The sequence below is a fragment of the Crotalus tigris genome, unplaced genomic scaffold (assembly GCF_016545835.1).
Source record: "Crotalus tigris isolate CLP2741 ecotype Arizona unplaced genomic scaffold, ASM1654583v1 scf7180000019097.2288821080:1192077, whole genome shotgun sequence".
Classification (NCBI taxonomy): Eukaryota; Metazoa; Chordata; class Lepidosauria; order Squamata; family Viperidae; genus Crotalus; species Crotalus tigris.
In genome coordinates, this window is record NW_024097373.1 from 255844 (window position 1) to 283459 (window position 27616).

General features: G+C 36.5%; 1 protein-coding gene across 2 annotated transcripts; it reads left to right on the forward strand.

The window, feature by feature from the left end:
• The first annotated feature begins 1271 nt into the window (after positions 1-1271).
• On the forward strand, positions 1272-27575 carry TRAF5 (TNF receptor associated factor 5). Of its 2 annotated transcripts, XM_039359658.1 has the most exons (12): positions 1272-1428; positions 10304-10531; positions 13563-13620; positions 14112-14213; positions 19123-19287; positions 20792-20869; positions 21202-21276; positions 21511-21603; positions 24274-24414; positions 24989-25015; positions 25346-25514; positions 26822-27575. In XM_039359658.1, the coding sequence occupies exons 2-12, from the start codon at positions 10314-10316 to the stop codon at positions 27397-27399; spliced, it is 1704 nt and encodes a 567-aa protein (XP_039215592.1). In that variant the 5' UTR covers positions 1272-1428; positions 10304-10313; the 3' UTR covers positions 27400-27575. The 2 variants fall into 2 exon arrangements, with proteins under 2 accessions (XP_039215592.1, XP_039215593.1); XM_039359659.1 differs by lacking the exon at positions 24989-25015 and having other exon boundaries at positions 1273-1428.
• Positions 27576-27616: the final 41 nt, after the last annotated feature.

Sequence of the window (27616 nt, forward strand, 5' to 3'; positions counted from 1 at the left end):
TCATGTCTATTAAATCAACACCCATTGTGAAAAGTGATGCAGACAAATATTTATAAAATGTATGTCAAACATGGAGGAACCCAACATGCTTTTAGAATAAGTTATGATTTAAGAGGTAACACTGAGGCTGAAAGTTTTAGGCACGATGCCTGACTATTGAGCAAAGATTTTCAGCATCAGGTAAGAAAGGAATCATGAATACCAGCAACAAGAGGAAAACAAGTAAAAGAAAAATGAGTTGCTTTTAAGAACATAGAAACCACATGTAAATTTACAGATAAATTAGGGCTACTTAAATCCTACAAGAAAGACTTCTAATAGAGACAAAAGAAGGTAAAAGATGGAAATACTATACTGAAACTTCCGCACATGGAACTGTAGATTTGCAGAAAATTTGTAGAGATAAGGCAAATAAAGCATCTGATTCCTTTTAAAAATGAGCTAGGAGAATCCGTAGAGATCTCGGACTCCAAGGCAGCTACCTACCCTTATATTTGCTTCCATGATTGGAAGGGACTATATCGGTTAGTGTTCAAATGCAGGGATGGTCCACTGTCCGTTCCTAACAGCAGGTGGCAATGTAATCATTACTGTTTGAAAACTTAAGGGAGAGGGATGTTCTGGGCAGCCTGTTCTAGGCAGCTTGGGAACTTTTAGTGTCAGGAGATTCCCCTCAATATTCATCCAGATCGACCCACACCACACACACACAAATTTCAACTCTGACTCTCAATTCATTCTTTCTATCCTGTTCTCCTTCCAGAGGATAACGCATCGGCTCTTTTCTGCACCTAAGAGACTTTCAGATACGTGCGAACCATGATGATACTTCCTCTTAATTTTACCTTTTGCCAGCTAAACATGTCCACGCCTTGCTTAGGTTTGCTTAGGAACCTGCTCCCTACCCTGACTGAGCAACCTAACGGAGTCGCGCGTACACTCGGCTACACACAGAACCGAAGTCTAAACGCGGCCTTGCGCATGCTTACCTTGGAGCAACTGAAGTAACTATCAGCGATACTTCTGAGAAACAATGCCGCGGATTGGCTGAATCGAAGCTTCGCTGTCTGCCTTTTTTCACCACAAAAGGCTCCCAGGCTTTGGGAGGAGGAGGCGCCCAGAAGAAAAGGCATATCGCGAGCCCGCCTCTTCCGACGCCTCTAATTGAACGGGTGTGGAAAAAAATACCTCAAGTACAGGGAGGTGCGTCCTTCAGCTTAATTGCGGAGCTCGGTCTAATCATTCCTCTCCTCTCCAGCCTCAGTCTAATCTCCTCGCCTCACTTTCCCGGGTTACCTGTCAAGTGCGCCTCTGGCGGGACGCCTTGAAGGCTGCGGGGGACCCCTCGCGCTTGTACCGCTCGAAGGTCGGCGGCCGCTGCGGAAGCGAATGCGGGAGGCAGCGCGGACACGTTGAAACGCGCCGCAGGTAGGCAACCAGAACGCATTGCAAAGAGTGAGCTCTGTCCAAGACAGTTGCTGCTCCCTAACTTTGCAGCTCATTCTCTTGTTTTGGTGTATAAATTTTCCCCCTCTCAGTTGTGTAGTTGTGGCGGAAGCAACAAGCATTGACAGTGTATCCTGAGGTGTAACTGGAAAGGAGGAACTGATCTGCGAAAAGCCAAGCTTGACATCTCTTAAGATCGAGGCTATTCATTTCTGCTATAGATATTAAAATAGTTACTTCCTATTTCATCCCGTGTTGCAGTATCAGTATTTATATTTTTCTCTTCAATTTAGAGTAAATTGTTAAATATTCAGATATACAATTAAAACAAGAAACAGCTTAAAACTGCATACTTAAAATGCATAGAAGATACTGTAGCACTGAACAGAATGCTCAACAAAACAATAAATAATTTAAATTAGAAGAACAAGTATTGTTGATTTGATTAGAGGTACCACTTAATTGAATATATCTAAAAAGAAGACAACCCACCTTATCCCCATCAGCCCTAAGGATGGCAATTTCAGCTGAAACTAATCCTGGAAATTTCCTCCTCCCTATTAACTGTTTACATAAGTTACACTCATGCATAAAATAAATTTCTTAGAAGCCATACTCCTAAAAAGGCAAACTCAAGAGAAAAGAGTTAAACTAATGGTTTCTGGTGTTCATCTAAACAAAAAACCTGTAACTGATTCCCCATCTGTGTGTAACAGCTATACTCTTATTCATATGCAAACTACTCTCATATGTAAACAATTAAATGGGTCTCTTATTTTGCCAGAGATTGCCTGCAGTTCATAAAAGTTTCCCCATGCATTGCAACTGGCTATGTGCTTATATGATCATGCAAAAGAACTTGGTAATAGAGTATAATATGTTGACTTTCTATCTTATTATCGTCAACAAAAGCCTTTATTCAGATTAATATTTTCTGAGAGGTAAATGTGTTCATAGCAAACATTGATATTTTTTGGGTGCACTTGTCCCCTTTGAGTCATACAGAAGGAAACTCCTTCTCCCTTCATGCCATATCCTGCTTTGACAATCTGTGTTGCTTCATACTGTCTTCTGGTGTGAAATGAAAATTATGTCCCACTTTTGGAATGAAAGGTATGAAAACAACTATTTTCACATTCTCAGCAATATGTGTACTTTGGACAAAATATCTTTTCATCTACTATTCAGGTTGGTAGGCATGCTCTCTAAAATGTGGTAGTCCTATCTTTATAATACTTTGTATTTATATTTATACTACTATCAACTGTTAGCATAAACATGTTATAACTCTGTGTACAGTTTTTTAGATTGGCTTCTTAGTAAATATGTTAACACGTTTGGAAATTAAGTTTTAATGCTATTTGTTTTTCTTGTTAGCAAAGAAGTGTAATCCAGTGATGCTTTTTACTAAGAATTTATATTCTACAAACAGAAATAAAAATTCAAGTACAAAATCTGAGATTACATATATATGTCATTACGGTTTTTTATATAACTAATGATGTTTATGATTTAAACTGCTTTGAAAGTTTTAGTAAATGACTCTTTATTATAATTAGGTGCTTTTTTCAAGGACTGAGAAAGTCTTTCTTTATATACTTTCAAAATAATAAAAATACAACAAAATGTTTTAGAGCTATTTCTGGGAGTTTTGAATTATTGGAGTTGTATTTGTTTTTGTAATATGAAAATAATCACAGACTTGTAAAACCTAATAAGGAATATTAATTGTTATTAACAATTAGGATTATAGCTGCATATGCTTTGATATGTTAAGAACTGAATAAAACTAACTGAAATGTTTCACAAAATGCAGTTAATCTTAAAAGGTATTTTAAATTGCGTGGCCAGTGTTAACACACATTGTGAACTAAATATATGGTGATATGCCACATCAATATAGTACTTCATTTGAATTTGCATTGGGAAATCTTTTTTGATTATGAATTTTAATTAGCCTAGAAAGGTTCTCAAAGAGATAATTAACTGTATTTTCGCAAAGGAACCTAAAACATTTTAATTTGCCATAGCAGGCTCACTTATTTGTAGTTTTAGAACTTTTGTTGTTGTTGTTGTTGTTGTTAATTGCGAAGTCATGTCCGACCCATCGCGACCCCATGGACAACGCTCCTCCAGGTCTTCCTGTCCTCCACCATCTTCTGGAGTCCATTTAAGTTCATACCTACTGCTTCAGTGACTCCATCCAGCCATCTCATTCTCTGTCGTCCCCTTCTTCTATTGCCCTCAATCTTTCCCAGCATTAGGCCCTTCTCCAGTGAGTCCTTCCTTCTCATTAGGTGGCCAAAGTATTTGAGTTTCAACTTCAGGATCTGGCCTTCTAAAGAGCAGTCGGGGTTGATCTCTTCTAGGACTGACCGGTTTGAACGCCTTGCAGTCCAAGGGACTCGCAGGAGTCTTCTCCAGCACCATAGTTCAAAGGCCTCAATTCTTTGGCGCTCAGCCTTTCTTATGGTCCAACTTTCACAGCCATACATTGCAACTGGGAAAACCATGGCCTGGACTATACGCACTTTTGTTGGCAGGGTGATGTCTCTGCTTTTTAGAATGCTGTCTAGATTTGCCATAGCTTTCCTCCCCAGGAGCAAGCGTCTTTTAATTTCTTGGCTGCAGTCCCCATCTGAGGTGATCTTGGAGCCCAGAAAAATAAAATCTGTCACTACCTCCATTTCTTCCCCATCTATTTGCCAGGAATTGAGAGGGCCGGATGCCATGATTTTGGTTTTCTTAATGTTGAGTTTCAAGCCAACTTTTGCACTCTCCTTCTTCACCCGCATCAAGAGGCTCTTTAGTTCCTCTTCACTTTCTGCCATTAGAGTGGTATCATCTGCATATCTTAGGTTGTTGATATTTCTCCCGGCAATCTTAATTCCAACTTTTGATTCATCTAGCCCTGCCTTTCTCATGATGTGCTCTGCATATAAGTTAAATAGGCAGGGCGACAATATACAGCCTTGCCGGACTCCTTTTCCAATTTTGAACCAATCAGTGGTTCCATGTCCAGTTCTCACTGTTGCTTCTTGACCCGCATATAGGTTTCTCAAGAGACAAATGACATGGTCTGGTATTCCCATCTCTTTAAGAACTTGCCACAATTTGTTGTGATCCACACAATCAAAGGCTTTTGCATAGTCAATGAAGCAGAAGTAGATATTTTTCTGGAACTCCCTAGCTTTCTCCATGATCCAGCGTATGTTGGCAATTTGATCTCTAGTTCCTCTGCCTCTTTGAAATCCTGCCTGCAGCTTGTAGGATTTTAAGCATAATTTTACTAGCATGTGAAATGAGTGCAATGGTGCGATAGTTTGAACATTCTTTGGCATTGCCTTTCTTTGGAATTGGAATGTAAACTGACCTTTTCCAATCCTGTGGCCACTGTTGAGTTTTCCAAATTTGCTGGCAAATTGAGTGTAGCACTTTTACTGCATCGTCTTTTAAGATTTTGAATAGCTCAGCTGGAATACTGTCACCTCCACTAGCTTTGTTGTTGCTCAGATTTTCTAAGGCCCATTTCACTTCACATTCTAGGATGTCTGGTTCGAGGTCAGTGACCATCTCATTGTGGTTATCTGGGATGTTAAGCTCATTCTTGTATAGTTCTTCTGTGTAGTTTTGCCATCTCTTCTTAATCTCTTCTGCCTCTGTTAGGTCTCTGCCATTTTGGTCCTTTATCATGCCCATCTTTGCATGAAACGTTCCCTTCATATCTCCAATTTTCTTGAAGAAATCTCTGGTCCTCCCTATTCTGTTGTTTTCTTCTATTTCTTTGCACTGTTCATTTAAGAAGGCATTCTTATCTCTTCTAGCTACTCTCTGGAATTCTGCATTCAATTGGGTGTATCTTTCTCTTTCTCCTTTGCCTTTCACTTCCCTTCTTTCCTCAGCTATTTGCAAAGCTTCCTCAGACAGCCATTTTGCTTTCTTGCATTTCTTTTTCTTTGGGATGGTTTTAGTTGCTACCTCTTGTACAATGTTGCAAACTTCCATCCATAGTTCTTCAGGCACTCTGTCTGTCAGATCTAATTCCTTAAATCTATTTGTCACCTCTACTGTATATTCATCAGGAATATGATTTAGTTCATACCTGAGTGGCCTAGTGCTTTTCCCTACTTTTTTCAATTTAAGCCTAAATTTTGCAACGAGAAGCTCATGATCTGAGCCACAGTCAGCTCCTGGTCTTGTTTTTACTGACTGTATAGAGCTTCTCCATCTTTGGCTGCAGAGCACATAGTCAATCTGATTTCTATGTTGACCGTCTGGTGATGTCCATGTGTAGAGCCGTCTCTTGGGTTGTTGGAAAAGAGTGTTTGTTATGACCATCGTATTCTCTTGACAAAATTCTATTAGCCTGTGCCCTGCTTCATTTTGTACTCCAAGGCCAAACTTGCCTGTTATTCCGGTTATCTTTTGGCTTCCTACCTTAGCATTCCAATCCCCCATGATGATAAGGACATCATTTTTTGGTGTTAATTCTATAAGGTGCTGTAGGGCTTCATAGAACCGGTCAATTTCATCCTCTTCAGCACCAGTGGTTGGGGCATAGATTTGGACTACTGTGATATTGAATGGTTTGCCTTGGATTCGAATTGAGATCATTCTGTCATTTTGGGGATTGTATCCTAGTATTGCTTTTCCTATTCTTTTATTGACTATGAAGGCTACTCCATTTCTTCTGAGGGATTCTTGCCCACAGTAGTATACCTGATGGTCATCTGAGTTAAATTCACCCATTCCTGTCCATTTTAGTTCGCTGATTCCTAAGATGTCGATGTTCAGTCTTGTCATCTCTTTTTTAGAACTTTTAATTTCTTGCAAATAATATCTTCGATCTCTAGGATAAAGGAATACAGGTAATCCTCAACTTACGACTACAGCTGAGGCCAAAATTTATGTTGCTAAGTGAGAAATTTGTTAAGTGAGTTTTACCCCATTTTACAACTTTTCTTCCCACATTTAAGTGAACCACTGCAGTTGTTAAGTTAGTAACACAGTTGTTAAGTGAATCTGGCTTCCCCATTGACTTTGCTTGTCAGAAGGTTGCAAAAGGGGATCGCATGATCCTGGGACACTGCAACTACCATAAATATGAACCAGTTGTCAAGCATCTGAATTTTGATCACATGGGATGCTGCAAGGGTCATAAGTATGAAAAATGGTCATAAGTCCATTTTTTTCTGTGATATTATAATTTTTAACGTTCACTAAACAAACTGTTGTAAGTTGAGGACTACCTGTAGTGTCATAGATTTATTTTAGATGTTCATTATTTATTTAATTTATATTTTGTATTTCTTAACTGCCCATCTCCCTCAGAGATGCTTAATTATGCTCATTAAGGCAAATCAAAAGCATCAGAGTATGAGTGAACCAAAACTCAATATTTATATTTGTAGAGGTGTTATTGTTTTTTGTCTGAACCATTGCCAAAACATTTGGTGATAGATCCAATATTGTACATGACTGCAGCCAATGATGTATTCACAGGTGGATTCTGAGGACAAGACTTATGATGGAATTGAAGGAGGGGGAAACTTTTATTCCCAAGTTTTTCCCCTAGCCATTTTCTAGGAATCTTGATGAGGAATTTTTGCAGATCCTTTTGTGAAACCTGCCTAATGCTGGACTTTCCCCACTAAGTCACAGATTACTGTGTATTGTTGGGGGAAAATTAAAATGATTCACTTGCAGACTCCTCTGGCTGCAAGTGAGTATAGTTTGTTGCTCTGACTAATGAGAAAGAGTTGAGTGAGGTGATTTACTTAACAAAGTTCAGGCAAAAGTATTGGGTAGCTGAGTGCAGGGCAGTTATGCTTGTGGTTATTCTGCCTTTTATTACACACACACACACACACAAACATCCCACCAGCCATCTTTTGATTACAAGGTGGTCCTTAGCAATAACACTTAGATTTATATACCACACAGTGCTTTACAGCATTCTCTGAGTGATTTACAATGTCAGCATATTGCCCCCAATAATTTGGGTCTTCTTTTTACCGATCTTGGAAGGATGGAAGGCTGAGTCAACAGGATTGAACACCTGGCAATGGGCAGAATTGGCCTACAAATACTGCATTCTAACCACTGCACCACTACAGCTCCTTGACTTAGGACCACATTTGGAACTAGAATTTCCATTGCTAAGCAAGATGGTTGTTAGTGAGTCACACCTAATTTTATGACCTTTTTTGCTGAAGTAAATTAGGCAATTGTTAAGCATATCCAGCTTCCCCTATTGTCTTGTCAGAAGCTGGCTGGGAAGGGTGCAAATTGCAATCACATGACCCCAGGACACTTCTAACCATCGTAAATACATTCTAGTTGCCAAGTGCCTGAATTTTGAACACATGATTGTGGAGGCAATGCAATAATCATAAGTGTGTGGACTAGTCACTTTTTTCATTGCCGTTGTAACTTTGAACGTTTGTTAAATACTTGTAATTCAGTACCATTTGGCATGGCTCATAGAAATGGTTTTGCAACCAAAATAATCTGAATGTATAGGGAAACACCTCAAGCTGGGGAAATATTTCAGTTGACCTGATGTCAGCCATACATGAATGGTGGTGCAGTTAGTAATAATTTGGAACATTTTAATAAGATGGTACAAAATAGAGTTATAAAACAAAAAAAAGAAATACAGTATATATTCTGTAGGAATGTTAAATATCATGTGATAAACTGGGGTTAGGCAGGAAACAAAAATGTAGAAAAGTTGCTTCCTGTCTCACAGACTTAAATTTAGTTTCTAACAAATGCAAGCTGATGGAAATATGCATTATGTGTTTAAAAGTACCACAGCTCTATGTGGTATTTAAACTTAATTTCCTCCTTACAGTTACTTTTACATTTAAATCATATTGTAAAAAGCAGTTTTATAAATTTAATTTTGGAATGAAAACCTTTTTAGAATTTAATTGCAATAATAAAAAATGAAATGTTATGTTAAGTCAGACCATATGATTTCTTGATATACTGTATGAAATCAAAAGAATTTAGATGCATTTTGTGTCTATGTGTTATCTCTATTATGATTATTTTTGTGTAATTAAAAAAAACTGTTCCCACTGATGATGGGATCAAATTTAATGTAATTAATTTTGAATTTCCAGAATGGGGAATCTACATCAGTGTTTCTCAACCTCAGCAACTTTGAAGTGTGTGAACTTGGACTCCCAGAATTCCCCAGCCAGCAATGGGTAACTGGAGCTGATTAATTGGATAAGGTCAGAATCTAGACCCCTGTGCCCAGTTAATTAGCTCCAGTTATCAACCTTAGTGTTAGGATAATGTTGGTTTTCTGTCATGTGGCCAAACTTAACCTTCATCATCATCATCATAAAGTTGGAAGGGACCTTGGAGGTCATCTAGTCCAACCCCCTGCCCAGGCAGGAAACCCTATACCATTTCGGACAAATGGCTGTCCAGTCTCTTCTTAAAAACTTCCAGTGTTGGAGCATTCACTGCTTCTGGAGGCAGGTTGTTCCACTGGTTAAATCACAGTATTTTCAAACTCAGATTGTAACTATTTTACATAATTGAGGATACTATAATTTTGTTGTGTTTAAATTTTTCAGAGGACAGTAACAATGCTCTCTTGCAGTGAAAATGGTGAAGAGTTTTGACATGTTTTGAAGAGAATTGCATTTATTATGTCCTACATTTTTGTAGATAGTCATTTCATTTGATGCCACTTAGATGCCTGAAGCATCATCCTTGGAAATTTAAAGAAGATACATTTAACTATTGTTGGGGAAGGGAGTGGAAGGAAATACCAAAGGAGAGATGGGAGACATCAACAATTTACCGTATTGTAAAAATTAGTCTATGGTAATATTTAAGATGAGTGCACATCATGCTGGCTGCAAAATGCTAAGGATGAAGCAGTCTTAGGCCAGCACTGAAGATAACAAGGTCCTAATCATTGAGCTGCACTGAGAATTCCTGTCAACCTTCCTCCCTACTCAGGATGATGTACCTTAGCTATGGAAATAAAAGAAACATTAATAGAAACAGTAATTTTCTTATGGTATGGGGCTTATATTTGGCGGTTCTCAGAAAGTGGATTGTAACATGATGATAATGATAATGAGGGGGAGGGGGAAGAGGAGGAGAATGATGATGATGATGATGATGATATACAGTACATACAATGTGATATCACAGCTGCCAGTTCGTTAGCTAGTGTTGACCTTCATAAGCATCAAGTTCTTCCCAGGAACTTAAGATATCCTAATGTATTGATGTATTATATGTGTGGATCCATACAGTGTGGCCTTTTGTAACTGACAGATGGAAATTTTGTCAATACACAATATTGTCCTAGACCAGTGGTTCTCAACCTGTGGGTCGGGACTCCATTTGGGGTCGAACAACCATTTCACGGGGGTCGCCAAACAAGGCTGTCCGCCATTTTTTCCCCCTTTTCTTTGGCCACACCCCTGGCACCCGGTGATGTATAAGTGGTTGGGGGTCACCACAACATGGGGAACTGTATTATGGGGTCACGACATTAGAAAGGTTGAGAACCACTGTCCTAGACTTTTTGGTATGGCATCCAGTGTGCCAAAAATCACTGGGACCACCACTGCTAGTTTATGCCATAATCCACAAACTTCAATTTTCAGATCTTGATACTTTGATACTTTGTGATCTTCTATTCTTTTTCTTCTATTGTACCATTAACTGGCATTACAGCTGTTTACACTTGGTGTCTAGATTTGTGGACAAATTGTTGGCATTTTGTAACATTTTAATTTCCTTACCAAATTAAGGTAAGGATCTGGATAAATATATTACTACTCAAGTATTATATTTTTCTTTATGATTTTATTCATAGTTTGAAGTCCATGGCCTCTGAAGATCTTGCAGGCCAGTTACCAAATTTCTACATCCGACAGAACTCCTCAAATGCAGTTTCTCTAGAATTTGACTCTGATGTCAACTATCAGTTCGTGGAAATCTTAGATGAACGATACAAATGTACACACTGCCACCTTGTCCTCCATAATCCGCACCAGACAGGATGTGGACATAGATTTTGCCAGCATTGCATTGTTTATTTGAGGTACAAATGGCTTCTTTTTCTTACAATTGATTTGTGCAAATCAATGCTGTCATAACAACTATACAGTTTGTGAATGTATAGAATGTGCAGGGGTAACCCAGGACCTCCAACAGTCTTATGTACTTAAGTACTCCCTAAAATAAATGAATTTCAGGTATATTTAATGCTATCTGGTTACTCTTCATAGTAATTTCCCCCAGCAACTTACAGCTAGCGCTGTACCAAAATAAGTAAAATGTGGGCAGGTTTTACTGTATATCTTGGCTGGGTAATGCTGTGAAGCACAGGGTAATGCTTAAAGTCCCTAGTGAGAAATAGCCCATGTATTCCAAACATAAGATTTTAAATAGCTAAATTTTTCAATGAAGTTTTGTTCCAGCACTTGAAATCATGTGTGACTTTAAGAGCACAAAAACATTACACTGATTGAATCAAGTGTGGCTTTGTGTCATATCTTTACAAAGAATTGATAATTTAAAAAAAAAATCCAATGTGGCTTGTTAAAAGTCTCATTTTGATCCACTAAGTTTTCATTTTAGAGGATTGCTGTTCTCTTTTTCTGAAATATCCGGAAGCTTCTGGTTATATTTTATGAGTGAAATGGATATGTAGGTGATAACTGTTATCTCAAGGTCATTAGGGTGTTATTCATGAATGTGTGAGGGCAAAGCTATGTAGAATCAGGTCTGGAAATACTGGCCTCACCTGCATCTTTTCTTCCCTCTTTTTGCTGAATGAACAGCTCATACTCATACTCACTTGATAGTGTTCCTGGACCTACTTCACTCAGATCATGTGGAAAGCCATCTTTATCTTTAAACTTCCCACAATAGCATTTTGAAATGAGAGAAATCTCTCATTTTGTGAGGATAGCTCTCTCTATGGATATAGATACAGATATATAGATATGTAGATATAGTTAATAACACTAAAAATATGAACCCTGGGAATATTCATATCCAAAATAAAATGAACATCAAGGTATTGATTAAAACTATAAAAGTTTAATTTAAAAACGCCAAGTTTTCGCCGTCACCTGCCGGCATCATCAGGGCTGGACCGCCAGGGTGTGGGAGAGTCATTTTATAGGCAGGCCGGAGTCTGCACTCGGCTCCTCGATCTCGTCACCGGACCCAATTGGTTAAATTGTGGTCCGGTGGTTCGTTTCTTTCTGTCCTTCCTAGCTGCATGTGTATCTTCATCTACCTTCTTTTCTTTGGATTCTAAGGCAGGTGATGTAAACCCCTTGTCTCTTCGATTGTCTCTATCCCTCAATCCATTCCCCCTTTCGGGTTCGAGTGGTCGTTTGCATTTGTCCTTTTCCTTTCTCCAATCACGCTTCACCCAGTCACTTTCTCTATGAGTATCTTTCTTTTCATCCTTAATGCCCCTCCCTCGTGCCCAACTGTCATTAGAATGGTCGTGCACAATGTTCCAGACTGGCTGGAGTGGCTCAATGGATTGTTTTTCTATGGGGGTGATCTCATGGTTATAATTATCTTTGGCCATCACACCCTTCCCTTCCTTTTTATCCTCTGTGCTCCCATCGCGTATACCACAATCCGAGGTCTTGATCTGGGGGGGGTGGAGTTGCGATCTTCCTGAGCATCACAATGCTCCTTCCCTACTCTTCTCCTCATTCCGACGCCTCTCGCTCCTGCGCGTGCACGACAGGAGTCTTTGGAGTCTATGGGTGTTGTCGGCACAAGACGCAGCGAGCTGATCTCATTAGCTCTGCCCTCTCGCGCACCTCTCCGTCTGGACTCATTTTTCTCCTTACTTTCCGGAGCGTCCGCAAGCTTGCTGTCATGCTCGGTGTCGCCCCGCACTCCATATGTTTTTGAGCCAGCTGACGATGCGGAGTGGGGGGATCGCTTCTTTCCCCTCAAATGGGTCATCCTGTTTCTTTCTGAGCGTCGGTGAGGTGTCAGGTCTAATGATCTCTCCCCATCTTTGTCTATCGTATCTCCTTGCATGCCAATTGGGATATCTCCGATGTTCGTGATGCAGGGGTTCTGGGCTTTAATTTCTATCGCTCTCTTAGTTTTTTGCAAGCGTGTTAACATTGCGGGGGTAGTGGGAATTCTCAATCGTTGTCCCTCCTCTTCTGAATTGCATCTAATTGGTTGGAGGTTTGGCACATCCCCTATGGTTCTCTCACTGGATTTACTATCGGGCCAGTGGTAGCGAGATGGGTGGTTGGTCGCACTCCATGATCTAAGTGCTAAATGTGCCGGACAGAGGTCAATATGCCGGTTGATAGAGCTGCCATTAGATAGCCATGCTTCCTTAATCAGTCGGCCTCCCTTAGTACTGTCACTTGCCAAGACGTCTACTTCATTAAAATTAAAGCGGTGGCCCAATTCCGCCATATGAGTCCATATCTGGGAGTGCTGTTCGCCCCTTTTCACAGCTAGTCTGTGTTCGTGGACCCTGGTCTTCACTCGTTTGGAAGTCTCCCCAACATAGTTGCACGGACAGTCCATACATTCGATCTTATAATATGGCTGCCGATCTCTCCATGTTGGGGAGCGGGTCCTTGGGGCGCATAATGGCTGCCCGTAGCGTTTGGCTGGGTCTATGTGCTACCTGTATATTATATGGCGCCAAAATTCTCGCCGTAGCCTCTGATACATTGCAGATGTAGGGGAGGGTAATACGTGTTGTCTGTGGTGTCAACTCATTAGGTGTGGGGTTACTCCGGGGTTCAGATGGTATACTAAACCGGTTGATGAATCTTGCCGGGTACCCATTGCACTTACACACTTGGAAGAGGTGGTTTCTTTCCTCCCTCTTAGCTTTGACAGTGCTGCAATGTGACTCCACCCGTTTGAATAGAGTCTTAACACAACTGACTTTATGGGCTATTCTCATGAAATATATATTGCAAACTAACAATACAAAATAAATTTTATAAAATTTATTTTTATGCAGGTAGCAGCATAAAAATAATAAATAAAAAAGATCAGTACAAAATATAAATACAAACGTTTCAAGTCTGTAACCAAAAAAAATGTTTCTATTCCTATAGAGACTTAAATACAGTACCTATATGTCCTATAGACAATGAAATAATAAAACATCAGGAGGTAAGACAAATATTTATATGATTTTCTTATATTCATATTCATATAATCAGTATCATGCTATTTGGGGCAATCTGTTATTGAGTTTTTTTTAATGTACTGCTAAATGGAAATTATAATCGAAGTAAGGGAACTTTAAACCCAAATGAAAATGAAATACAAAAATATGAAAATAACTTCTACTAAATAGTATTTTCAAACATGATTTAAAGATTTTACTGAGACTTATAACTAGCATTAGATGGGATTTCCAGGTATGGGAAATCTTATCTTAATAATGTGGTTCTTTCCCATTTCTTTCATTCTTCACGTAATGTTGCAGTTGTCAGAGAGAGTATCATCTATATTAAATGCATATAAATAATATATAAAATATAATAAATTAAATTTTAGTAATGTTGCCAGGCTTTGTCTTAAAGGCAAATAATTGTTATGAATTAGGTTTTTTTGCTTCTGTGTACATCGAAATAATTATATATTCTTTTTTAATTTAGGTTTTTAAAGATAATTGCTGCAAAAGAGAAGTACTCAATTTGCAAGTATTTTGTAAAAATTCACCAGCCTGCACTGCAAAATTATGTCTAGGGCGATACCAGGTTTGTACTCCTGTATTATAATGTCAAGCAAGTTAAAAATAAATGCTTCTAGAAACTGAAATCAGTCTTTCCTCACTTTTTTATCAAGTATCTTTTTGAAGAAGAAAACAATATCAGAAAATTGCAATTCTTTCTCTATCCATTGAAACTTTTTGTAACTCATTCTCAAGATGCACAGAGAAGTTTAGCTTGACAGTGTAAACAAGTTCTTCCAAACTTATTGTTCAAGTACATGAAAAGATTACAATTTTTCAGAAATCTGTTCTGTATTCTCCTTCCTATCAATCTAGCCAATGCTGAAATGGAAGTTTAAGCTACATTAATTCTATTCTATTGAGCTAGATGTTTGTCCATTGAGTTAATCAGGAACTAAACGACATTTATTATACTGAGCGCCTTTGTTTTGCTTTTATTTTGTTCTATAAATGAGCAGTTATGCTCCCCGCTGTCTCTGGGTGACAAACTGCATATATAAAAAGCAGTGAGAATAGTAGTCAAGAATAGCACTCTACTTCACTGTCCTGCCTAGTTTTTAAACAAAGTTGTTTTGAGCACGAAGACAAGCAGGCTAAATAAATAGAGCAGAATAGGGATCTGGTTTGGAACACATGATTTCTAAAGTAGTTTGAAAATGCAGAAACCCCTCTGACTCTGCAGGTAGAAGGAAAAGTAATTTGCTGCCCAGGTTATGTTCCTTGAGGCCCACCAGATTCCCTGTCCCAAATTTAAAAATTAATGGGACATTAGCATGCAGTAATGCATCAGCTTTCCCCATAGACCCCTGCCCCAAAGATGTGTGGCTGCAACCTAAAGCTTTGCTTAGAATAAGGCCTCTCCAGCTTAGGAAAAAAAAAAAGGTAAGGTAAGCTGAGATAGAAGAAGCATCAAGAAAAAGTAGTGACAAGGAGAAACTGCCCTTTCTTCCTTTAAAAAATTTGGTGTTGTCAGCAATTATTGTTACCTTGGAACTTGCTATAAATTAATGTCACATATGAACATTTTTAAAGTTACCAGTCCTAATAAAGATTCTTGAGGGATCCCTGTATTCTTGTCCCTTTATATGTAGGAATTTTCATGTATTTCTACTGCCGTCTTTCTGTTTTTTGCCAGAAGAATGCAGTCTTTTGCTTAACAGAATTTGACTTAAAATTCTTTTGTGAAAGTTGAAGTAAAACTATGTCTACCATAGTTATTCACATAGATTTTAAAAGATGAAACAACTCTAAAATATATAGAATAGGACAGAGGTTTTCAAACTTTTTCAGGATACAGAATCTGTTAGTTAAAAAAACAATTCAGAATCCCTGATCAAGAGACAGAACTCTAGTGATAGAAAATCAGCTGCGTCCAAGTGAACATTTTGTTGTTGTTAATCTCTCATTGAATGTCTTAAAGTTGTTATAGAATCTTAGAGTTCTATGGAACAGTTTAAAAGACCCTGTCTTCTTTTTTAAAACTGGCAATACTCTGAGAATTTTTGAATACTTTGCTGGGGTTTTTTAAAGGAAGTTGATAAATTCCACTTAGACTAAATTGTTTGTGAGACTGAATATCTTCCTCTGCCTCTTTCTAAATATGACAGTATAGTTATGATTATCACTCTTCCATCAGTTGTATTAAAGTCTTAGGTGTAGCTTAGGTGCAATCACTTTACTGTTCACTATAATCGTTTTCCTAACTCATTTCTTAATTCTAAATGTATTCAGATATTATGGCTAGACTTAATGGTATTAGTTGTATTCTTGTAAAAATCTTTTTTATGGTCTCCTTGCATTTCTTTCATGCATTTGTGCTTTTTTTTGTTCTTGTTAAAAATTTCTATTTTCTTTTAATCCTTATATACAATCAATGTCCTGTTGTTGCTTTCTTCCCAAGCTTTAATTTCCCGTCAATATTCAAATTAACATTTGGTATTTATAATTTCCAAGCTTTAAGTAACCAAAGTTTCCCTTATCTCAACTTCTTCCTTTTTCCATTTTCATAACAAAATCTAATATTATAAATACATCTTATTTATTTGAATATAGTCTTATTCTGTTTTCTAAAAGTTATCTATTTTCCACCATATTAAACCATCTAATTAATAATACAATATATCCTCTAATAGATCAAAACCATTATATGTATTGTCTGGATTAACCAATAAATCAGTAATATACATAATTTTTTTCGTTTAGGTCTAATTTTTAAAAGCTCAAATACTCCCTCTCTTTTTCTGGTAATATCTATTATCTCATATTAGGCAAACAGAATTCTTATTTTCAACTGATTTCCAAATATTTTATATTAGGTGACCAAAATTTCCCTTATCTCAACTTCTCCCTTTCCCCCTTTTTAATACCAAAGTCTATTAGTCTTGTTACACATCTTATCTATTCAATTATAATGTTACTTTATTTTCTAAAAATTATCTGTTTTCCGCCATATTCAACCCTCTTATTAGTAATATGAAATCCCCTCCAATAAATCAAAACCCTTATTTTCTTCAGCCTTACTCTGGCGTGCTTTCTTTGCCAACTAACTTTCCATGTCAATGCTTTTGAATCATCAAATAGTTCTCCTTCTATTATTATATATATTATTTGGAATAAGAAAGACCAGTTGGTTGCAGTTTTTTTGGAAGAACTAGCCCATTTGTATTCATTAGATGGCCTCCCTATTACTCCTCTTTCCCACAATTGTCCTGATAGGTTTATCTTCCATTCAATCTGTTCTTCCTTTTCCTCAAATTTCTTCTGATTTTTATAAAAAGTCTTTTCCATTTTCAGTGTTGTCACTCCCTTTTCTGATTTTTCCATTGGCTGGATCTGTTGGTCAATTGAGTCCTCTGTCTTAGTATTTAGTTGTTCCACTTCTCCTGTTATTTTCTGCATTGTTAGTTCTTTGGTTGTAGTCAAGATCTGGGTTTGTATATTTAAGCTGGCATCTTGTTCCTTTATGTTGCATCTTATTTTGTCACAAGCTGAAAGAATACTTTCGTGTATTGATTTCAACATGGAAAGGATTTTTTCCTGATCTCCATATTCTGTTGATAGTATGTTAAGTTGAAGACTTTAGAATCAAACATTAAGAATAGTTTTTTTGTTTTTTATAGCTGGGTATGGGATATCTATTTCATATGTGGTCTTTATAGTAGAAATTGTTTGTCAAGTAAGAGTTTATATTCCAAAGTATTCCATCATCTCGGGGGATAACATATGCTTCTCATGTAAAGAAATAGGAAAGCAATTCCCCACATATAGCTCTGAAAGTCAGTAAAAGTTTACATTCATAGTTCAAACAGGCCAGATATGCCGCCCAAAAGTTCCTTCTTTGCAGCTGAGTTTTTTCACAGGTGGTAGCTGTCAAGGTCAGAGAAGTTTTTTCCTGGAGTCTGGGCTTCAAGCCAAGTCTCTCTTAAGCAATAACAAGTTGTAATACCATACTTCGCCACAAGATGTCACCGATGCCATTTATAGTTTTTTAAGTCCAAGGTTTTTATGATAGTTTTTCAAGTCTTATTTCCTTTTTTTAGATAAAATCAAACATCTCCAGTAAGAATAGGAACACTTTTAGTCCCCAAATTTCAAAAGCTTATACAACCAATTAGATTAAAATTGTTTTTATAGTTGCTCTGTTTCCCCTGGGTAGTTAGTCACCGCTGTTCTTAGAGGGTGGGGTAAAAATTCCCTTCCTCTCTCCTCACTCGGGGAAAAAATACTTTGGGCAGCTTTTACAGGAAAAAATACTTAAAGTCTTAAAGAAAAGATCAGACCTCACCCAGTTTCATCCGCGTTGCTTTAAATGTGCTTGGTGGTTTTGACTTCAGCTGTCAGCAGCTTAGTGACGAGCCATATTGCTATGGCCGGTCTTTCCCCCACTGGTTTGGAGGGCTTCCCTGGATCCAATGGAAGGGCTGCCGCCCTCCTGCGATCAAGTGGGGGTCCCCTCCTTGCTCGTCGCCCCTACAGGGCGACTTTTGACCCTTTCCGGGGTCCCCCAGCAGGATGAAACCAGACGCGAAAGATGGAGCTCGTCTTCCAGCATCCGCGGCACCACGATGGCAAACCGGAAGATATGTATAAGCTAAAAAATATTGACAAATATAACAAAGATGTTTTTACTTAGTTGATAACAATAAGAACTGTATTAGCCTAATATGAGATAGTAGTTATCAAGAGAAAATGAGAGGAAATATCTGATGTTGTAACTTGAGATTTATACTAAAGATTTATATTATTGAACTATTGATTAACCCAGTCACCACGTTGCTTTTTAAATACTTAATTGTAAAATTAGAAAATTAATAAAATATTATTTAAAATAATAATTCTATTTTCTGAAAGATTTTTTTTCTGATTCTAATTCTGTTCACACTCTAAACCATTTTTTCAAAATTCATGCAATTTCTGTCTGTTTTGAATTTATGACTGTTTTATATTTGTAAAAAATATGGGCTATATGTAGAACCCTTTTCTGCAGAGGGAGTAAACTTGCTAAAATTGGTGCTCAACATATGAAAGGAGTAAGGTACGAGGGTACCAATAAACTGGAGAAGAAGTCTATAGCCTTAAGTATCATTAGTTCTATACAGAGAACATCTTCCTCAAAGAATAATTAAAAAGTGGTCCAAGTATGCAAAATGCTTTTGTAGCAGACTAAGAAGTGATTATAGTTTTACTTTGAGGGTATTTCAAAACCTCAAAAGCTTCTACTCTTTGACTTTGATATTTCAAGCAAATGCAACTTTTATAACCAGCAGGTTAATGGGACAAGAAAAAAGAGGTTTATATTTGTTTGAAGGCAGAAGAATTGATGTCATAGTTCATAAGTAGAATCCTAGAAGCTATGGCTTTTTCTCTGCGTATTATAGCAATCTGTCTAATGTGGGTAAAATCTATAATGCATTATTCTACTTTTCTACTTACAGGATCACCTGCAACAGTGTTTGTTTGAAACTGTGCAGTGTACTAATGAAGGCTGTCATGAAAAAATTGTTCTGAAAGATTTAAAAGAACACCTTATTCAACAATGTAACTTTCGAAAAGAACAGTGCCAGTACTGTAAACAGCCTGTGATATCAGTTAATTTAAAGGTTAGATTCAACTAAAATGTTTTAAATTATGTATTTTAAATGACATAATTTTATTTTTACAATGCTATGAATTATATATCAACAAATCCATATTGGAGAAAGTTTACAGATTACTGTCTCCTGTCTTGAAAATAATGAAGGCACTCTGGACTATGCTATCATCTGTAAATCACATAATTTTGAAAATGCAGATTAGAAACATTTTGGACACTGGCTGAAATTCATAGGCTGCTAAAGAGCTACGAACTATGAGATGCTATCATTTCTGTATCAGACCTCATTAGAACAGCAAGGAGTAGTTCAAGTTATCATAACTTTCTCAGATGTTTCCTGAAATGTTTTTGTATTCCTGTTTCTTAAGTATCAAATCATTGTCATTTACAGCAGCTTCAGGCTGGGAGACTAACATTTTTGCTTTTTGCTGATTTTTTTTTTCAATCAGCAGGAGGAATACAAACTCTGCAACTTTTATGGAGTAATTTCTAAAAAAACTAGAAACATATACCAATTAGTTTATTGCTAGTTGTTCCAACATATTTTCAAATAAGGACCATTTTCTTCTGCTTAAGGACAGCAGAAAATGGAGAAAAATAAAGCAAGAGAAACCAGTAACTATAATGGACCCTTGCCTAGTTCTTTGGAAAGTAAAGGCTTGGAAGATCAGAATTGCCTTTAAACATCTGTCACTCTAACCTTATGATAAAGGTAGTGTTAGTACTTAGGGTTTTGGTTTCTTGTCCCAGTTATTTTGAAGGGCTGACATCAGCTTTGCAAATCTGAAAGCTCTTCTTCCCTTCCTTGCTGTTACTTTCCAGAGAACTATTGACGGTCCCTTCTGAGTCCGTTCCCACATATTCATTCCTTCAGTGGGCTGAGATGGCTCTTGTCTAACCACTACCTTGTCTAATTATTGCAGCTCTTCCTCCTCCTGTCCCTAAGTTTCTTCTCACAGACCATTACAGTAATATAATGATGAAAGATTAGCAGTTTTAAATTGTCTTTATTTAATATACTAATTGTGATATCAATTTTCTGACAGTTTATTTTTATGTAGCCAAAATGCACCACCAAGCTAGAGGTGTGTGGTTGTGTAGGTGTCTGGGCAGCGTGAAGGTGAGTTTGTGCACACTCAATCGGCATTATATGCTGACTGTATTTGAGGGAGAAGAAAATGGAATAACCAGGAAGAAGACATAGCTGATTGGCTGGAGACGCTACATTGCCACATTCTGCTATTGTCCATTAGGCAAATTCAATATCCACAGACAGAATTTTTGGAAAAAGTGGTTATTCAACTGTATTCCTTCCGATAATGTCAATAATCCCCCTAAGGGACTATCTTTCTGATCTGTGCCTGTTACTGATTCTATTAGGACTTTAAATGAGCAGTAGTAAATAAATATTTATTTGCAATCATTTGTATGCCACCTATTTTTACAAATTAAGAAATCTCTTTATTGTGCTTGTTAATTGTCATCATCACCATATTCCAATGTATTTTCAGACTCATGAGAAAGTAGATTGCCCAGATTATCCCTGGATTTGTCCCTATGGCTGCATGCAGATGATTCTGATGAAAGAGGTACAATATTATTTTTGGCTCATTAGGAGAAGAATTATAAAATATAATACAATATTTTAATAACAAACTATGCCTAGTTTTACTTGTTTTTATCTGGTATACAAAAAACTGAATTTAATCTTAGCAATGTAATTCTATATTTCCATAAAAGTATAATGTAGTATTAAAATTATTATTAAAATTGTAAATGATCATTGGACAATTTACTTATTCCAAGGAAATTGTCTAATTTTTACCAAAGTTTTTATAGAAGGTAAAAATTATTATTATTAACCCTCTTTCTCCTACCAAAATATTTTATTAATGCCTACCTTAATCTGTGATTTTTACAGGCAGAAGATCATGTTTTGGTATGTCCTGAAATGGAAATTGATTGTCCGTATAAAAAGTGTGGCTGTCCTAAAAAGGTACTGCACAATAAGACAGACATAATTGGTACTACAGTGGAAGCAGACTTTCCAAAACATAAAAGGGAACAGTTAATCAATGAATTTTTTTCCAGTCCTCTCTGAAGTTTGTGCAACAGATTTCCCCAATATCCTAATTATTTTTAAACTGTACTAAGAAGAGAGTGTATTAATCAGTGTGCTTTCTTAATTATCTAGTATATTTGATATAAGTTATACATCTATTTTTTGTAGATTAAAAGAAGCAAGCTTTTAGAACATGAGAATATCTTCTTGAAAGAACATATGCTACAAATTGTAGATAAGAACTCAAAGCTGGAAGATCAGGTAAAGTGCACATTCTTGTAATTTCCCAAAAGTTGTTTTTTAAAAATGTAAGCTGTTCTGGGAATAGATGTAGAATGAGATTTTGAAACTGATTTCATATCTCATGGAGTACCATCATAAATGTGTAAATTTGCTTTAGTGTATTTGCATTTTACTTTCTCTCTTTATCTTCCTTGGGGCATTTTTAGTTGTTTCCCATCTTGCTACTGATTAGACCAAAACAATTTTATTTCTGTAAGCTGATTGCATCATGTTTCCTCAGAAGCATATAATACAAAACTGATCATTGCAACAATTCTTTTGAAACAAGAACTTTCAATGTTCTCTCTTGACCAAAAGTTGGAGACAGATATTGGACAAGATGAAATAGAGCCTAATGTGTTCCAGAGGATGATTGTTTTAATATCTCTTTTAAATACCAATTCCATTTTCATAAGTTCTTGTCTCAAAAGATATAAATGATTTTGACCTGACCAGTTTGGAACACTAGATAGTTTGTCTTAATCAATGACCAAAACTAATATAAATTCTGGATTAATAATTCCACCACAAATTGACATCTTCCAACAATTGCTTCTGAACAGAATTTAGCATCCTTTTTTCTGATTATTTCAGAAGAGAGGTTTACTAACAGAAAGCATTCATTTCTTCTTCCAGGGGTATTATTAAAATAAGGTACCAAAATTACTATATGGGTCAAGACAACACAATAAATTGATTCAATAGATTCTTTTGCCAGTAGAGGCAGTCTTTAGGGAGGCACTGTTTTGCTTTAAAGAACTACAAATGGCAAAACATTAATTCTGGCTGGCAAAAATTCTCTTCTGTGTTAAGAATATTTAAAAATGTTAACTAGTTGGCTAAGATAAATGCATAAATTATCATAGTAGTGGTTGGCTAGACTATGATTGTTTGTTAAAACAAAGTATGTGACTAGTTTATCTATAGGGATTTTTTCTTATACTTTCACTGAAATAAGAGTTGAACTGAGTTGAAAACCCACAAAAATTTAAATGTGGAATATCATAATGATGTTAGATGGAGTTATCCCAACAAAGTGATACTCCAAAATGATTAGGGGTACATCTCTCAGAATTAAAATGGGACTATAATAAATGGTCAAAATAAGACAATCCTCAAATTTACTTGCTGGCCTATCTAGGATAACTTTTTAAGAAGCCACTGAAAAAGCTAAAAACTCATTCTCTTCTTTCTGGGATATCCTGAGTATAGAAGTATTTGCCTCCTTTTCGTATTTTCTGAACTATACCAGATGTTTGGCACTAAAGGTTATCAAGAGCTTGAAATAGATCCTACTGAAAAAGGCAGCCTGGGTGAACAAGTAACCAGTTAGTAAGTAAAACTGAATCTTGAGAGAATTTTATGAAATATTATACAATATATTAAGACCAGAGATCTTTCTATAGTGACTTCTCCCCACACACTTTTTTTTGCATTACATGAGGAAAAGATGCATATTCCTTTATTTGGAGAAATATAAATATCTTACACATAATTTGCATGGTGCCACACATTTTTGTAATGTATTTAAATCTTGTCATTCAATTCCTCTTCATAAGTTTGTATTTATCTAGTGTTTGACAATTCTGAGACAATGAGTATTGTGTGTCATCAGGGTTTGAGTTTCTTCTGACATGTCAAAAGATGCAATTACTTGAATGATTTTTAGCAATGGTTTTGAAAAGTGTAATGCCACAATACATAATATTGATTTCAGTTCCTCTTACAATGCAGAATTTATGAATTCCCCTGACTCTTCAGAACTGTATTGACTACTCCCAGTTTTCTGTTGATTAAAAATTACTATGCTTATAGCATACACCAGAAAACCTTTTTTTAATTAAAAGCAAATATTTTAGGCAATATGGTTTTCCAAGATGTGACTGGAAATTAAAGTAGTCAGCAGATCCTATTGGTACACGAAAGTGGGAAGTTATATCCTTGCATAGTAATTGAACAGTCTGAGTATCTTCTGACTCAGGATCCAAATGCAGTCCTTTTTCCAGGCATTTTGTTCCAGAAACATTGCTAGGCAGTTAGCAATATAGGAAATTATTACAGCTTTAGAAAGCTGCATGGTGTGGCTTAAGTTTAACAAGATGGTCATAATTCTATTCAGGAAAATGTAAGAATGGAGGGCAGATCAGTAAAGGAATCTGAAATGTCCTGTTTGAGTCAAAAATAGAACATAGGGGATGTTATGACTCTCCTTAGGTGAATTTTTCTTAGGCTTCCTATGAGAGATGTGAATTACAATTAGTCCTCCACTTACAACTTTAATTGAGTCTGGCAATTGCAGTTGGAAGTCATGAAAGTCATGAGATGTGATAAGGTCATGAGATGTGATAAGTACCTTTTATGCGGTCCATCATAACTTTGGATATTCGCTAAGTGACCACTCTTAAATTAAGGACTATTTGTAGTTGGCTTGTTATTTGGTACAGCCAACAGATCTACGGTAAGTGGTATATATTTTGTGCTTGTATGTGTGACTGCTGAGGCAAATGTTTGAATACAGCTCCTAACCAAGATGAGCATAAGTTGGGGAAGTTTACTGTAGGCTGTAGTGTTGCTGCGTGTATGTATGAGTGTGAGAGTTGTTCTGTTTTTAATTGCTTACGCTAACACTTTTAACCTTTCACTTTGCAGATTTCTGACCTTTATAAGAGCCTTCAATATAAAGAGATAAAAATCTTGCAACTATCAGATATGATTAAAAATTGTGAGAGAGAATTCAGACAATTTTCACAGCTATTTTGCAAAAACAGCAACCTGCTGGCAAGCACTCAGGTAAAATCATTCTTTCCTAGTAGCTTCCTTACCTCAGTGGAAAATCAGTGAGAATCTATTTGTGAGGAGATTTTAACTTCGCTATAGCTGATGCATGAGATTTTTAAAATTTTGTTTTTGTTATATATATTTGAAAACATTGAATAGTTTTAATGTCAGTAATATTTTATTAATGTAGTATGTTTTTTGTCTTTTCAAATTTGTGTTCTTTTATCAAACTCAGATGTCCCAGTCATATCTCATTAACTGAGATGGTCCTTGATATAAGTCTGTAGTTATGTCATAAATACAAAATAGTAATTATGCATCTCATTCCTCTATGGAATGTCAGAATTTCAAAAATGAACCAAATAGTAAACAAACAATTGCCTGCATATCCAAGGAACTGCTACAGCAAAAAAAAATGAGGGAGGAAAAGGCTGGAGGCTCAATTTTCTTAAATCTCCAAAAAGAGTTGTATGAAAGTACAGTCTTGTTCCCATGTCACAATACTATTGTAGAGGGCACAACAATTAGAGCAGTTAGAACTTAACACTTCTACCTACTCAACTCATATACGATATTACATTTATAGATCGCCAAGCTATCTGTAGGAGTTCAGGTAAGGAATGCAACACTTTCAGCTTCTTGAATTATTCTTATTATGCCGAATACTAATACATGTAGGATTTCTATTACATTCTCTCCTTCTGAGATATAGAGAATTTTTATTTTCACCTATTTAACATTTTGAACAAAGCTCACGGAAAATGTTGACTAATCTTTTCTACTGCAAAACATTATTTGGAAAGATTCCAGAAGGAAGAAATTTTGTTCCTAGTATATTCATTGAAGGTTTAATAAAGATATTAAATAACGCTAGTTGCTATATTTTCATTTTATTTTAAAATCATGTGCCTTTTCTTAACCTCCATCAACACTGCAACTGAAGACTTTGGCCATTCACATTGATAAAAATATCTTCCTGGAAACACAAGTAAGACAGCTGGTACAAAAGACAAATCAGCAGCAAAGCAAACTGGACTTGAGAACACTACTGGACACTGTTGATAACCTAAAGCAGAAAGTCGCTCTTCTTGAATCATATAATCAACGTCTAGGTATTATTTTTTCTCATAGATCTGGTTGGCAGCCCCAAGTAGAAGTCAGTAAAGAGGATCAAACAGATAATAGCTCTCAAACTTTTGCTTTAGTCAGAGACAATTCCCAGTTCTTGAAGTATTTCTTCAGTTTTTGTTGTCTGATTGAGTAATATTTATCTGTCTGTAGGTGCAAGGATCCACTTTTGTGCACCTTAAATCAAAGACATAAAAGCCAAAATGGGCTGTGCCCTCTTCTTTACAATAATAGGTTTATCAGTTAACTATATACTAATTCACTTGGGATCAGTCCAACCTAATCAACAGATTTGTTATGGGAAAAACTGCTAGATATTCCCTTTGAGTTCCTGTAGAGATTTGGGATAGACAGGTAACAAAAGAGGACACCATACCCTAACCCCCACTCAATTTCCATGTGTGTGAGAGAGAGGGAGGGAGGATAGATAGCAGGAACAAATAACTCTTTTGTGACTAAGAGCAGCACTTTTGTCTTGACGCCCTTTGCAACAAGGGCAGTAATAATATCATTTTTCAGTTCCTGCACTAAAGATCCCCTAATGTCTTTTCCCTTGATCATTCCTCCTTGTTTTCCTCTGTGTGGTGGAAACAGTAATGCTAACCACTCCGGGTTGTCATGGCTAGTTGGTGGCCTATTGACTATCTGCTTTCAACATGTTACCTTTGGAGTTTAAACATTGCTTGGTTTGTTTATTTGTATATTATTTGAACACAATCACTGCAGTTTCAACGCACAATTCACCATTTTCTATAAGGTCATTTATTTATTGTTTGTTTGTTTAAACAATTTATATGACCACTCATCTTTCTTCTGTGATTCCAGATGGCTAACACAATATAGTTTATTCAGTAAATAAAATTCAGTAAACTTTAGCTTAGTAAAATCTAATAATCTTGCATTTGAGTTTACCCTTATTGGTTTCTTTTTCACTAAATATGGGATTGTTCTCTACAATTAAGAATTTTTTTCAGGGGGGACAAATTTTAAGTTGCAGAGCAGTCATATACATAAAGGAGAGAAGCTAACTTACTACCAATTCTAAGTAGAGAGTTGGTTTCAATCAATAGAGTAAATTGGGTCTCAAGAAAAGCAAATATTCTTCATACAGAAAATTGTGTGATGGATTCTGAATAACCGATATAAACAATAAGATATTAATTTGGAACATTTATGTTGAAGTAATACAAATGCTGATTTCCAAGTCTGTATGTCATTCTCACCCCAACCCCACCCCACCCCCAAAAAGCCACAAAGAGCAAATTCTGAAATGTACCTCTTACACCTCTAGTTGTTCTAGAAGACTTGGCTACCCAACAAGATGCTCTCTTCAGAATGCACAGGGCACAACTTAACAAAAACGAAGAACGGTTCAAAATTTTGGAAGGAGCAAGTTACAATGGAAAATTGATCTGGAAAATTATGGACTATAAAATTAAGAAGAAAGAAGCTATAGAAGGGTGCAGCCTCTCCATATTTAGCCAATCTTTTTATACCAGCCATTGTGGATATAGATTATCTGCCAGAGCATATTTAAATGGAGATGGCTCAGGACGAGGAACTCATGTTTCATTGTATTTTGTAGTGATGAGAGGAGAATTTGATTCATTATTACCATGGCCTTTCAAGCAAAAGGTTACACTTATGCTTCTGGATCAAAGTGGAAAGAAAAAACATATATGTGAAACTTTCAAAGCTGATCCTAACAGCAGCAGCTTCAAAAGGCCAGAAGGAGAAATGAATGTGGCTTCTGGGTGTCCTCAGTTTGTTGCACACTCTGTGTTGGAAAATACAAAAAATACCTACATCAAAGATGATACACTCTTTCTGAAAGTAATGGTAGACTTGACTGATCTTGAGGAATTATGAAAGTACCCATTGTAAAACAGAGTGAATACTTGTATGCTCTCTGGATTCTTTCAAATCTATGAAAGCTGTTCTGTGGTCTACCAAGCTGTTCTTTGTAATTTTGAGACTGTTCTATTTTTGTAGTTTTAAAATGTTGTCTTAATAAAACATGTTCATGGTTCAGAGTGAATTATAAACATCCAGCAAAATTTGATATTGTGATTATTTTTATGCTCTA